A 13,960-nucleotide genomic window follows, 5' to 3' on the forward strand; every position below is an offset into this window, starting at 1 on the left:
GCTGTCCTCAGAAATAAACACAGGGGATCTGAAACACAGCAGGGAGCAGATGCCTTCATTGGAGGGGGGTCTTTCTTAAAGAGCACACCTTTCCCAAAGCTATCTGCAATGCAATCCAGCATCCTGCTTCCTTGAGAGGATCAAGAGAAGTGACTGCATGCTGTCCTGAATGCTGCCTTCACGCAACAGCAAGAATAAAATGCAATTAAACAAAACTAAGTAAACTGGCAAAACATGCACACAGAGTTGTATTCCATTCATTCTGGTGCAATCTGTGGAGGAAGGAGAGAAGTCCTGCCAAATCTGTCCCTGTGCATCTTTCAAGGCAGCCACACATTTTCACTGGAGACACATTCCTTGGCCCCACGGCTCGTATCTTGCCAGAGTGCAAAAAACCTGGAGTAATTAATGGTGTGCGCTCTTTTTAAAAAACAGACATTTTGCTTTCATGCTGTCTGGAACCAGCTTCCTCATTATCTCCTTCCATCATGAGAGACTTCAAACTTCAGCTATGGAGCAAAGCCAAGGGGAAGGCATGTTCACGCCCCCACCCCACCCCACCCCACCCATCCCCAGTCATTTTAGACACACATATTTATCCCTTGAAGTGACTAGGATACCTCCAATGGCTGGAGCCTGGGGGCAAAGGGGGGAAGTGATTCTGAAATGATCACTTGCAACAGGAGAAGGTGGGGGATGCAGCCATAATTTGGGAGTGTGCAGATAAAACAGGAAGCCTTTGAAGCAACAGCATGGAATCATATATACAGGGTGAGTCCTTTAAAAGAGGCCCTGTGGATACCGAGTACACATGTTCCACGGAGCCTCTTTTAAAAGACTCACCTTGTATATCGCTTTTCTGAGGGTCAGGGAGCTACACAACAGGTGTGCCACGCCAGATCAATTCCTCCGGCCAAATGAGGACCTGATCCAACTGAAATTGCACACCTTAAGGCTGCAATTCTCCAAGTAAATGCACACCTATGAAGGGAAAATGCAATGGGCTTTCTGCATAAGGCTCCTTAGGCTGCAAATCACCTGGATTTCACGGGGAGAGTTAGGAACATATTTGAAATCAAGAGAGTTCTGGGGCTGCGAGTTGGATCATGACCCATTTACACACAGACAACCTCCACGCTCCCCTTGGCTCTGCTCCGGGGCGCTCAAGCGGCCGCCTGCCCTTCTCCCTAAATCCAACTCCCCCCCCCCCCGAAATGTTGAGCAGAATGAGTACTGCAAGCCCCGCTCCGAGGAGCCCAGCGAGGAAGAGGCGAGGGAGGCGGGCAGGAGCGCGTCCCCTTCCCTTCTTACCAGTCTCTCGGGCTCCCCGGGCGAGGTCCCGGCTGCAGGCGCGGGGATGCGGAGCCAGTCCCGGAGCCGCAGGCGCCTCTCCTCCCGCCCGCGCTCGCCACGGAAGAAGCCCGTCTCTCTCCTCGGCCGCGCGCGCCGACTCTCTCGCGCCCGGATCCTCCCGCTCGGCCGCCCCGCCCCCTGGTGGCCGCCGCAGGAAGAGCGCCTTGGCCGGGCCTCCGGGCAGGTAAGCGGACAGGTGAGGCCTTCGACCCGCCCCATATGGTTTTGTTTGCTCGCTTGTTTGCTGTTTGGGGTATTTAACACCGAACGTCGTGCTTTTCATTCCATCTTCAAGTTCAGGGAATAAGTGCATAAACACACACAGGTAAGATGGAACGCTGCCCAAGTCTGTAAATAGGTCTGCTCCTGTCTTCACCTATAAACTGACTCAGTAAATTCACTTCTTAAAGAAATAAAAATCAGCACTTTCCTTTTGCCCCCCCCCCCTCACAACACACATTCCAAGGCAGTTTCTATCAAGCCTTGTCCCCTTTTCAACTAATGGTGTGAAACAGGAAGGAGGAGCCTTTTCCGCCCCAAGAGCCACATTCCCTCCCAAGGAAGCTTCCAGGGGCCACATGCCGGTGACTGGGGGTGCCAAAGGCCAAAGTGGACCAAGCAACAGACATTCCAGCCGTGCCAAAAGGTCAGAGAGGTTTGGATCTGCCTCCATCTCGCCCAGGTGAGCAGCCCAGCCAGAGCACGGGGGGATGGGAGGGGGAGGCCTCCGGAGAGGCTTGAGAGCCACATTTCATCCTCAGGCCTCTCAGTCCCCACAGTAGAACATTCAAACTTGCATCCTTAAAGGACAATCACTGTAACAGAAGTGAGGCAGACAGAATATGACAGGTAAAAACCCAGTGGAAAGACAGTTTGGGTTTTTAAAGATGCATTCACTGAGTTTTCAAAAGCAATATGCAATAAAAGCAATACAAAACAAAGAACAAGGACAGAGGAGAGCACATCACTGCAGCTGGAACTGAACATAAGGTTCAGGACACTGTTGCAGATACAGAGTCATAAAACAGATTCCAAGAAGGGGGACATTTTGGAAGGAAGAGTCAAATTGTGCGATAAGGGAGCTTCACCACCTGGCGCAAAATAGGAACCAGCTCCTAGGGCCAAGGGGTCTTCAGCCCTCCAATAAATTATTTGAGGGGGCCAACCCTGCCCCCAAAGTTTAAGGGCATTGTCATTCAAATGGTGTGTGTGTGTGTGTCTGTGTGCACCGCATCATGTGATCAATTATCACATGATGACACCAAACTGGGAGGGGTGGCTAACACCCCAGAGGACAGGATCACACTTCAAAACGACCTTGACAGATTAGAGAACTGGGCCAAAACAAACAAGATGAATTTTAACAGGGAGAAATGTAAAATATTGCACTTGGGCAAAATAAATGAGAGGCACAAATACAAGATGGGTGACACCTGGCTTGAGAGCAGTACATGTGAAAAGGATCTAGGAGTCTTGGTTGACCACAAACTTGACATGAGCCAACAGTGTGACGCGGCAGCTAAAAAAGCCAATGCAATTCTGGGCTGCATCAATAGGAGTATAGCATCTAGTTCAAGGGAAGTAATAGTGCCACTGTATTCTGCTCTGGTCAGACCTCACCTGGAGTACTGTGTCCAGTTCTGGGCACCACAGTTCAAGAAGGACACTGACAAACTGGAACATGTCCAGAGGAGGGCAACCAAAATGGTCAAAGGCCTGGAAACGATGCCTTATGAGGAACGGCTAAGGGAGCTGGGCATGTTTAGCCTGGAGAAGAGGAGGTTAAGGGGTGATATGATAGCCATGTTCAAATATATAAAAGGATGTCACATAGAGGAGGGAGAAAGGTTGTTTTCTGCTGCTCCAGAGAAGTGGACACGGAGCAATGGATCCAAACTAAAAGAAAGAAGATTCCACCTAAACATTAGGAAGAACTTCCTGACAGTAAGAGCTGTTTGACAGTGGAATTTGCTGCCAAGGAGTGTGGTGGAGTCTCCTTCTTTGGAGGTCTTTAAGCAGAGGCTTGACAACCATATGTCAGGAGTGCTCTGATGGTGTTTCCTGCTTGGCAGGGGGTTGGACTCGATGGCCCTTGTGGTGTCTTCCAACTCTATGATTCTATTTTATTCTATGATTCTATGGTGTTCCCTGACCACCTCTTTTCCTATCTTAGGCTGCAAGGTTGGGCAACCAGCAACAGAGCTAGGAGCTTCTTGTGAACAAGGGTGGAATTTAAATCACTTCCAATGGCCAGGAGGGCTAATACTTTGTTGTAACAATTGGGGTGGAGTGGGTGGTAAATCTAGCCTTGTAATTAAATCCATTATAGTTCTAGGCTGAAAATTAGAAAATAAGCAAAACAAAAGCAAAGTAGCTTGTGGTAAGAATATGAGAAGAGCCCTGTAGGATCAGGCCCATGACCCATCTAGGCCAATGCCTTCTGTTCTGCTCAATTCACTACGTCACCATTGCAACACCCTGCAATGCTCCTAGGCTTGGTATCTAGGGTGGCGGAATCAGTCTCACTGCCCTGAATCGGCCTCTGTCTCCAGCAAATGGCATTATAGCCATTGTAGCCGGTAGCCACTGGTAGGGCGCTCCTGTCCATGGCATCAGGTGACTGGCATGCAGGTGGCCCTGCCCACCTGCCCAAAGTGGTCTGCAGCATGTTCCATTGGCTGCCCCCTGCCCTGCTATAACTAAAGCCAAGTATGTGCAATGGAAATCCGTGCCCAGGAGAGAAACCTACAACAAAATGTTGCAGCATGGAGTGCCTCCAGTCCAGTTTGGGGCTGAAGTCAGCTAGTCAGCCATGCCCCTTTTGCACAGTACTCCATTTGATTCCCTCTCCACCATTTTTCTATCCTTCCCAGCAGAACTGAAACTTCGAGGGTTCGAGGCGAGGCGAGGCGAACCCTTGGGCCTCTCATAATCAGCCCAGGTAAGCAAATCACTCATCACTGTCCTTTTGCACAACCTGTTTACTGACAGGGAAAAGCATGCTTGATGCCAGCACAGATTTGTACCCTCCAAGATTCTTTCCCTTGTGAGTGGGCAGAGATGGAATGCGGATTGTACTCCCTCCAGTTATATCACTGTTGAAGCTTAGGTATTTCTATTCATTTACCTGGATTAACCTTGCTGAATGACAGAAGGAGTTGTGTAAACTCGCCTGGGTGATCTCATTAGACTAGGCAGAGGTAGGTTGAATGGTGAGTGTGGCAGAAGAGACAGATTTGACTCTTAAATCCCAAAACAACAATGTCCTCGGGAAACACATGTGAAAACGGGAAGCAGTTTGCCCAGTGTTTTCCCAACAGACGTTTCTGAGGCACCCAAAGGAAATATAATGTCAAAAATGTCACCTCTTGCGGCGAGTTCTCCTTTCTCATGTTTACCTTGAAAGACTAACAAATTTATCATGCCCTAAGATTTCATGGACTACGGTCTACTTCGCCAGATGCAGTTGTGGCTGTGGCTGCAGTTCACACAAGGGTAGCTAGAGCCATCCATTCCTGGTCCATGTCTCAGAAATCTATAATTCCACACTCTTATGTAGCAACTGCCGAACGCTCTGATGTTAATGGTCCATTAATTCATCTAATCCTTAAAATAAAAAAAACTGCTATCAAAAGTGGCCAGGGCCTCATCCTGTGGGTAATGATTTCCATAAGTTAATTTGGAACACATGAACAATCCCAACAGAAATCAAAGTTCTTCCTCTGTCAATTCATGAGCAATTAAGATGTCTCTTTTACCATCATGGCCGAAAAAAATGCTGAAGTTTTTATCTGATGCTTTCCAATATTTTGTCAAAAAATACCTATCCTCTTGCAGCTGGCGATTTGGGATAGACAAATCTCTATAGCCTTCTCTATCTGTGCTCTGTGCACTTCTCACCCTCAAAAAAAAGGGGGGGATAGCCATTATTTGCTTATTTCTTCTTATTTTACTAGTGGCGATCGCCCTGTGCTGCTTGGGAATTTGTAGAGACCATCAAATATTGTGTATTTTAAATGGATAGTGCAATTTGTGAGTTTGGATCTGTCATGCCAAAAATCAGGCAAAGTCATGCCAAAGTCACATTTTGGTCCACCCTCTTGATTCAAAATGGTGCAGGGCATCCAAACATCCATGAATATGGACACTCCCACCTCAGGAGCCCTCATGCTGAGTTTGGCAGCAGTATCTCAAGAGGCAGCCAAAACTATGTCAAAACATGGGTGAAGTCATGCCAATGGCCTGTTTCAGTCTGCTATCTTGAATCAAAATGGTGCCCAGCATCCGAGTGTCACTGAGGACTGTCACCCCCATGTTGGGAACCCTCTTGCCGATTTTGGTGATGGTATCTTGAGAGGTGGCCGAACCTGTGGAGAACTAATGGCAGATAGGCGGAAAAATCACTTTCCAAAATATGTAATATATCTTTTAGGTAAAGGTAAAGGGACCCCTCACAATTAGGTCCAGTCTCAGATGACTCTGGGGTTGCAGCACTCATCTCGCTTTACAGGCCAAGGGAGCCAGCATACAGCTTCTGGGTCATGTGGCCAGCATGACTAAACCGCTTCTGGTGAACCAGAGCAGTGCACGAAAACGCCGTTTACCTTCCCACCGGAGCGGCACTTATTTATCTACCTGCACTTTGACATGCTTTCAAACTGCTAGGTTGGCAGGAGCAGGGACCGAGCAACGGGAGCTCACCCCATCACAGGGATTCTGATTGGCAAGTCCTAGGCTCTGTGGTTTAACCCACAATGCCACTCGCGTCCCAATATATCTTTTAAGACATAGCGTTTTCCCAAGTTGGTGAGGAATATATATTAATAAACATTCAACACCTCCCTTCCTTCATGATGCACCAGGCCAGTGTGATGTCAAGCAGACAGCTGAACTGCTGCTGAACCGTCACTCTTCTCATGCAGAGGGGCAGGATAGGAATCCTGTCATGGTGTCATTACAAATATAAAATAGATTTTAATTACATGTGGCATCTTACAAAAAGCGTACAGAGAAAACAGATGCAAGCCAGCAACCTTGGGACATGACTTGCCTGCTGCAGGTCTCTGAGTGAGACAGATGTTCCTGTGACTTAGCCAAAGGAAGATCTGCATTTGTTTTTAAAAAATCCTGATATGTTAGTTATGCAAGAGCTTGCTGAGCATGTTATGTAAAGAAATTTGGGGGGTGCCAAGTCACAGGATGCATGCAGAGGAGGGCGACCAAGCAGATAAAGGGTTTGGAGGCAAGCCTTGTGAGGAACAGTTGAAGGTGTTAGGTAGGTTTAGTCTGGAGAAGGGAAGGCTAATAGGTGATACCACAGCCATCTTCAAATGGCTGCCTCTTGAGATACTGAAGGACTGATTGTCACATGGAAGATGGAGCAAGATTTTTTCCCCTGGGTTCCATTAAAGTACAAATTCTCACACATTATTATACACATTATTGTGTGCCCTGATTATAAGCTAATATATTATACATGTAATTTATGTGCATCTACACTCCAGGTTTCCTAAAATAACCACCACACAAAAATGTGAAGAGGCACAGGACCATGACAACAATGCATCAATGGCAAGAAGACAAGAGAGAAAACATCATTACAGTTACAAAGTGTATATTTCAGTGATGCTTACAAAGAACCATGTAGCACAAAAGAATTACTAGTGTACTGCAGAATGCTGTAAGCAGCTGAGAAGAGATAGGCTTCCACATCATGTCCTGTTTCAGATATCTTCCTCTGAAAGCAACACCACTAGGAGGACACCAGAAATATTTACAGTATCTCTCCAAAAAAGTTACTTGATCCCAAGAGGACAAGGCCTCTGCAAGGTCCACATTACAAACCTGAAGTCTTGAAGTCCTCCCAATCGTGAAAAGACTTTATTTGCAGAGTGAGCAAAGGTTGGAGAAATAGCTGTTTCCTCTGGTTAGGGCTGCTTCTTAGGATCTTCTGGCTGTTTCACATTTACTACAGTGCTTCAGTGTGTGAGGTGAAAGTTGGCCTATTTCCAGTTGTGGTTATGGCACTGAACGCCCCTCCCCTCTCTTTGGGAGCCTGCCCATTAACCCCCGTCTCCAAAGGATTAAACGAAGGACTAATTACTTCATTAGCTGTTCTGACAGAGAAATGTGTCAAAAGTTTCAGGAGGTGGTGAAAATGTAGTTTTATTCGTTTGTCTGACATTTCTCAGTGTTGCAGTCTCCGCGATGTGCCCACAGCTGCCAGGCTCAAGGAGGAACTGGCTCATGGCTTTGATCAATGGTGCTTGTAGAGCCTCCAGAAAGGAAGTCCTAACCCCTGGCCTTTGAGGGGAGTGCTGAGGGTTCATTCCAAAATTCCTCCTCCCACAGATTACAGTTCTTTCGGTGTGGTTAATTAAAGCCCTGTTACAAAACCAAGCAGGCAAAGGGGGCAGAGGAGGGGACATTTGACGCCATGAACATTTACCTCATTAAGCAAGGTGTGCCAAGCAGACACACATGCACCTCTTCAGAGAGGTTGTGCTTCAGCCAAAAGCTACCTATTAAAATGCAAACTACACTAATGAAGTCTTCTTGGCAGTGGGGTTATATTTACAGTTAGGCATGGCAAGAGGGGTTTTACAATGACCGTTTAAAAAACCAACAACCCACCGGGAGTTCTAAAATGTTTGCCAAACTTAGTAGTGCAAGATTTCTCAAGGTCGCTCATGGAAACGAGGACTTTCTTCCATTTCATGGTTAGAGGGTGTGCCTCTGCGACACCTGAGTAACAGATTGCCCAGGCATCTAACTAAAACAATTTAGCCATGCTTCCAAAATTTTCCTCATTTGGATTTCTCACTGGATGTTTAAAGTTTCAAAATGTCTGGTCTCTTCCCATCCTGCAAAACAGCAGGACTAATGAATGTGAATTCTCCATTGTTCTAATACCTATTCTAATAGCTAGTTCCGGTGGGAAGTGCCAACAGAAATGGGTCCAAAGTGAGGCTACTGAGAAAGGAATTATCAGAAGTGCATATGGAACTCTCTCCCACAGGGGCAGAGATGGCCCCTAACTTGGATGGCTTTAAAAAAGGATTAGATCAATTCATGGAGGAATACTAGCCATGATGGCAATGCTCTGCCCTCTGATTCTAGGGACTGGAGGCAGGGGAGAGGGCTCCTCTTGTGCTCAAATCCTGCTTTCAAGTTTCCCAATGGTATCTGGATGGCCAATGTCAGAACAGGGTGCTGCACTAGGTGGGTCTGATCCAGAAGGCTCTTTTTATGCTCAGAGGAATTTGCAGAAATACTGCATTGGAGGGAAAAATGGGGGACAACCCTCTAAGCCTCCCCTCCCCCTAAAAAAACCCCTCAGACAAGGACTAAACATACTCAGTAGCAATGAAGGTTGAGAATCAATTGGAAAAGAAAATTGAAATCTGGGAGGTGGGAGGGAAGACTGTAATGACCTGCTGGAGGAGGGTGCAGCTACTGGGCTAGAACTATGGAAAGGGGGAAGGAGAAGAAGGTGAGGATGTGCTGCAATACTTTGCTGCAGTTCCCACTTGACCTTTTTCTATGTCTGAATTTTGCACACTGGACTTGCACAACACGTACCATCCGTTTGAAGGCCTGCATCTTTCTCCCTTCCACTTGCATTGCCCATGTGGATAGCCTTTAATCCCTTGATAGTCCTCATTAGCACACACAGGAGACAGCAGGACTGATCAGCTCACTCATGGGACTCGTCTTAAAACTTGGGGTGTCTAGGGTGGCATCCCCATAACACATTTTTATCTGTTGCACCTAAATGCTAAAAGTTAGACTCTGTTTTGATGGATAGGACCTTAAACACCAAATCTTTCTCTTGAGCAGAGAAATGTAAACAGAGAAAAGAATTTGAGGGTTCTTGATAGTACTAGGTAAAACCAAGCACTAAAGCTTCTGAACATTCAGTCTTTAGATTTTTGACAATTTTATGACCAGTGGTCTCCAGTAGGAAAAGCAAGGGAAATTTGTTCCCTAGAAATACTTCTTCATACACAAGTTAGTAGTGATAGGTTTAGAGCCGGCCCACAGATGAGGCAGCGTGAATGAGCCAACTCAGGCAGTGAAAACCTAAGAGGAGGTGCATTGCCCACCCTCCCACCCCCACCACCGCAGCTCTGCTTTGCCAATTTTGCTAATGATCTCCCCAATCGGGGGGGGGGGGCAGAGAGAGGGACCAGCAGCAAAGCTCTGCAGGATTCCTCCCTTCACCAAGTCAGGGAGAGGAGAGATGTTCTGCCACCCAGCGTTGCCACCAGGAGAGGAGGGGTAACAGCGTCTCAAAATCTAAAAATCACGCTAAAACCATCCCAAGGAAAAGGAAATGCAAGAAAGCAAAGTGGCTGTCCAACGAGGCCTTACAAATAGCGGGGGAGAGAAGGCAAGCAAAATGCGATGGAGATAGTGAAAGATACAGGAAATTGAATGCAAATTTCCAAAAAATAGCAAGGAGAGACAAGAAGGCCTTCTTAAACGAGCAATGCAAAGAAATAGAGGAAAACAACAGAATGGGAAGAACCAGAGATCTGTTCAAGAAATTTGGAGATATGAAAGGGACATTTCGTACAAAGATTACCATAATAAAAGACAAAAGTGGAAAGGACCTAAAAGAAGCAGAAGACATCAAGAAGAGGTGGCAAGAATACACAGAGGAATTATACCAGAAAGAAATGGATGTCTCGTACACCCCAGGTAGTGTGGTTGCTGACCTTGAGCCAGACATCCTGGAGAGTGAAGTCAAATGGGCCTTAGGAAGCACTGCTAATAACAAGGCCAGTGGAAGTGATGATATTCCAGCTGAACTACCGTATTTTTCACTCTATAAGACACACCAGACCATAAGACGCACCTAGTTTTTGGAGGAGGAAAACAATAAAAAAAATATTCTGAATCTCAGAAGCCAGAACAGCGAGAGGGATCGCTGTGCAGTGAAAGCAGCAATCCCTCTTCCTGTTCTGGCTTCTGGGATAGCTGCGCAGCCTGCATTCGCCCCATAAGACGCACACACATTTCCCCTTACTTTTTAGGAGGGAAAAAGTGAGTCTTATAGAGCAAAAAATACGGTATTTAAAATTTTAAACGGTGATGCTGTTAAGGTGCTACACTCAATATGCCAGCAAATTTGGAAAACTCAGCAGTGGCCAAAGGAATGGAGAAGATCAGTCTATATTCCAATCCCAAAGAAGGGCAGTGCCAAAGAATGCTCCAACTACCGCACAATTGCACTCATTTCACACGCTAGCAAGGTTATGCTTAAAATTCTACAAGGCAGGCTTAAGTAGTATGTGGACCAAGAACTCCCAGAAGTACAAGCTGGATTTCGAAGGGGCAGAGGAACCAGAGAACAAATTGCAAACATGCGCTGGATTATGGAGAAAGCTAGAGAGTTCCAGAAAGACATCTACTTCTGCTTCATTGACTACGCAAAAGCCTTTGACTGTGTCAACCACAGCAAACTATGGCAAGATCTTAAAGAAATGGGAGTGCCTGATCACCTCATCTGTCTCCTGAGAAATCTCTATGGGGGACAAGAAGCAACAGTTAGAACTGGATATGGAACAACTGATTGGTTCAAAATTGGGAAAGGAGTACGACAAGGCTGTATATTGTCTCCCTGCTTATTTAACTTATATGCAGAATTCATCATGCAAAAGGCTGGACTGGATGAATCCCAAGCCGGAATTAAGATCACCGGAAGAAATATCAACAACCTCAGATATGCAGATGACACAATCTTGATGGCAGAAAGTGAGGAGGAATTAAAGAACCTTTTAATGAGGGTGAAAGAGGAGAGCGCAAAATATGGTCTGAAGCTCAGCATCAAAAAAACGAAGATCATGGCCACTGGTCCCATCACCTCCTGGCAAATAGAAGGGGAAGAAATGGAGGCAGTGAGAGATTTTACTTTCTTGGGCTCCATGATCACTGCAGATGGTGACAGCAGTCACGAAATTAAAAGACGCCTGCTCCTTGAGAGAAAGGCAATGGCAAACCTAGACAGCATCTTAAAAAGCAGAGACATCACCTTGCCAACAAAGGTCCGTATAGTTAAAGCCATGGTTTTCCCAGTAGTGATGTATGGAAGTGAGAGCTGGACCATAAAGAAGGCTGATCGCCAAAGAATGGATGCTTTTGAATTCTGGTGCTGGAGGAGACTCTGGAGAGTCCCATGGACTGCAAGAAGATCAACTGTATCCATTCTTAAGGAAATCAGCCCTGAGTTCTCACTGGAAGGACAGATCGTGAAGTTGAGGCTCCAATACTCTGGCCATCTCATGAGAGAGAAGATTCCCTGGAAAAGACCCTGATGTTGGGAAAGATGGAGGGCACAAGGAGAAGGGGACGACAGAGAATGAGATGGTTGGATAGTGTTTGCGAAGCTACAAACATGATCCTGACCAAACTGCGGGAGGCAGTGGAAGACAGGAGTGCCTGGCGTGCTCTGGTCCACGGGGTCATGAAGAGTCAGACACGACTAAACGACTAAACAACAACAACAACGTCTCAAGCTGCCCCGGACATCTGTAAAAATGGTTCCCTTATCAGAGGATATTAAGACTTTACAATGCAAGGGCCCTGCTGGATTTAAGAGCGTAAGAAGAGCCTGTGGGATCAGGCCAACGGCCCATCTCACCCAAGATCCAGTTCTCAACCTGGCCAACCAGATGCCTCTATTGAGAAGCCAACAAGCAGGATTCAAGCCACACACTCCTCTCCTGTGTCTCCAGCAACTGGTATTCAGATGTTACAACTTGCTTCCCAATGCGGCCAGACAGATGCTTTTTAATAGAAAAACATAGCCCCGCTGGATGAAACGAGGGTCCACCACATCAGGCCTCCCATTTCCCCCAACAGGGTGCCTCTGGGAAGCCCACAAGCAGGGCCTTTCCTGCAGCTGCCCCTCATTGGTTCACTGCCTTTGCACAGTCAATGTTTTATTTATCGGCCACAATATACATTTAAAGCACGACGATGACGCTTTAAACAGTTAGGAATTCTGGGAGCTGTAGTTTGTTAAGGGTGCCAGGAGATGTTAGGAGGCCCTTTATCCCCTCACAGAGCTACAATTCCCAGAGTTCCCTGGGAAGAGGGATTGATTTGTCAACCACTCTGAGAACTGTACCTCTGGGAACCTTCATTTCTTTAAGCCACCTGCTCTTCAGCTCAAAAACTAAGGAGAAATGTGTCTTTTGAACCCTGATCATGTTCTAAAGATTGATTAAAGAATACAAACAGCTTTGCAGGCTGCTGTTGCCTCTGCTCAAGCCCCTGAGCTTGTACCTGGCTACACCAGGCGTGCACGAAAGGGAATCTTGGAGCAGCCCTCAGCCCCCTCCCCCTGCCGAGGCAGCCAAGCCAGAGACGGTGTTTGTTAAGCCTCTTGCTCATGTCAAACCTTTGGCTTCTGTTTCAGCTTTGGCAAGATGGAGCACGTAGAATTGCCACGCTAATAAATTACAAAAATGAAACACACAGAGAGAGGAAGACTAAATTTAGAAGCTGATTCTGTAAAAGAAAAATGTGAAAATTCTTGACCAATGGGAAAGCAAAGTTATTTCAAGACCAGGCAATTTCTGGGCAATCGTGGGTTTGGGGAGGGAGATTAATGTGGGGAGATTTGTTTACAACATTTGCGTCCTCTAAGGAGCTCAAGGTGGAAACATGGTCCTCACTTCCATTGTTTATCCTCACACCAACCCTGTGAGGCAGGTTGGAGTAAGAGCAAGGGATGACAGAGGTGTGAACACACATCCCCCAGGACACATCAGAAATACAGCTCTTCTTTGCCTGAGGACACATCTCCCACATTTTGTTCAAGGATTTTCCTTCAAGACATTCTGTGACATTATGGAAATTCAGCCAATGTCCCACCATGTCCCAGCCACCTCCGCCCCATAAAGCCACCCTAAGAGAGCCACCCTAAGAGAGCCACACATTAAAACAAATGTCAAGACAAACAGCAGCAGCAGCAATATACCCTTTTGTCAGCAGAAACAGTAAACAGAGTTGGACCTGCATATATCCCTGGGGAAGGAATGCCACAGAGTGGGTTCTACAATAAAGAACATTTGATTCAATGTCCTGGCAGATTTTGCGTATGGAAATGAAAAGATGAGGAGCAAGACCTCTCCAGCTGATCTAACAAAATAGGGAAATATATTCAGGTGGGCCCTAAAATAGTCTGTTCAAGATTTTGAACATTTTAAAAGTGTGTGCCTAGTGCTTGCTGATCATCCCTGTACCTTCACTAGGCAGAAGATTAGAAGATGCAAAGCAATTTGATTCTTAGAAGTTTATTTTGTGTGCTTGCTAGATCATTTGCTTATTTGTTTTCATTTTTGGACTGTGTGTCTCCCCATAAGATCCCATAGCAGTTCATAACATAATCAGATGAAACACAACATCACAAAACAATATTTAAAACAATAAAAAACCTTCTGGTGCGAACACATTACAAGCATAAGCACTTCCTGTATGGCAGCAGGCTAAAGAATCGCTGCTGGGCTCCACAGAAGTTTTATCTCTTAAAAGCCTGAAGCAAAAGGTACGTTGTCATTTGACAGGGCTGGCCCAAGGAGAAATGCTGCCCAAGACA

At 46.3% G+C, this 13,960-nt stretch overlaps 2 protein-coding genes across 2 annotated transcripts in view; both read right to left on the reverse strand.

The window, feature by feature from the left end:
• LOC310831559 (thrombospondin type-1 domain-containing protein 4-like) overlaps nucleotides 1–1,428 on the reverse strand; it is a 115,112-nt gene extending 113,684 nt beyond the window's left edge. Inside the window, exon 1 of the mRNA XM_083712238.1 lies at nucleotides 1,312–1,428. The gene's annotated coding sequence lies outside the window, so the exon portion shown is untranslated. The remainder of the gene's footprint in view (nucleotides 1–1,311) is intronic.
• A 1,210-nt stretch (nucleotides 1,429–2,638) lies between these two features.
• The window catches only part of LRRC49 (leucine rich repeat containing 49), a 103,388-nt gene continuing 92,066 nt past the window's right edge, over nucleotides 2,639–13,960 (reverse strand). Inside the window, exon 16 of the mRNA XM_083712197.1 lies at nucleotides 2,639–2,687. Coding sequence (XP_083568323.1) covers nucleotides 2,654–2,687 — 34 coding nt within the window. The 3' untranslated portion in view covers nucleotides 2,639–2,653. The remainder of the gene's footprint in view (nucleotides 2,688–13,960) is intronic.

The sequence above is a fragment of the Podarcis gaigeae genome, assembly GCF_964106915.1.
Source record: "Podarcis gaigeae genome assembly, chromosome: 14".
In the NCBI taxonomy this organism is placed as follows: domain Eukaryota; kingdom Metazoa; phylum Chordata; class Lepidosauria; order Squamata; family Lacertidae; genus Podarcis; species Podarcis gaigeae.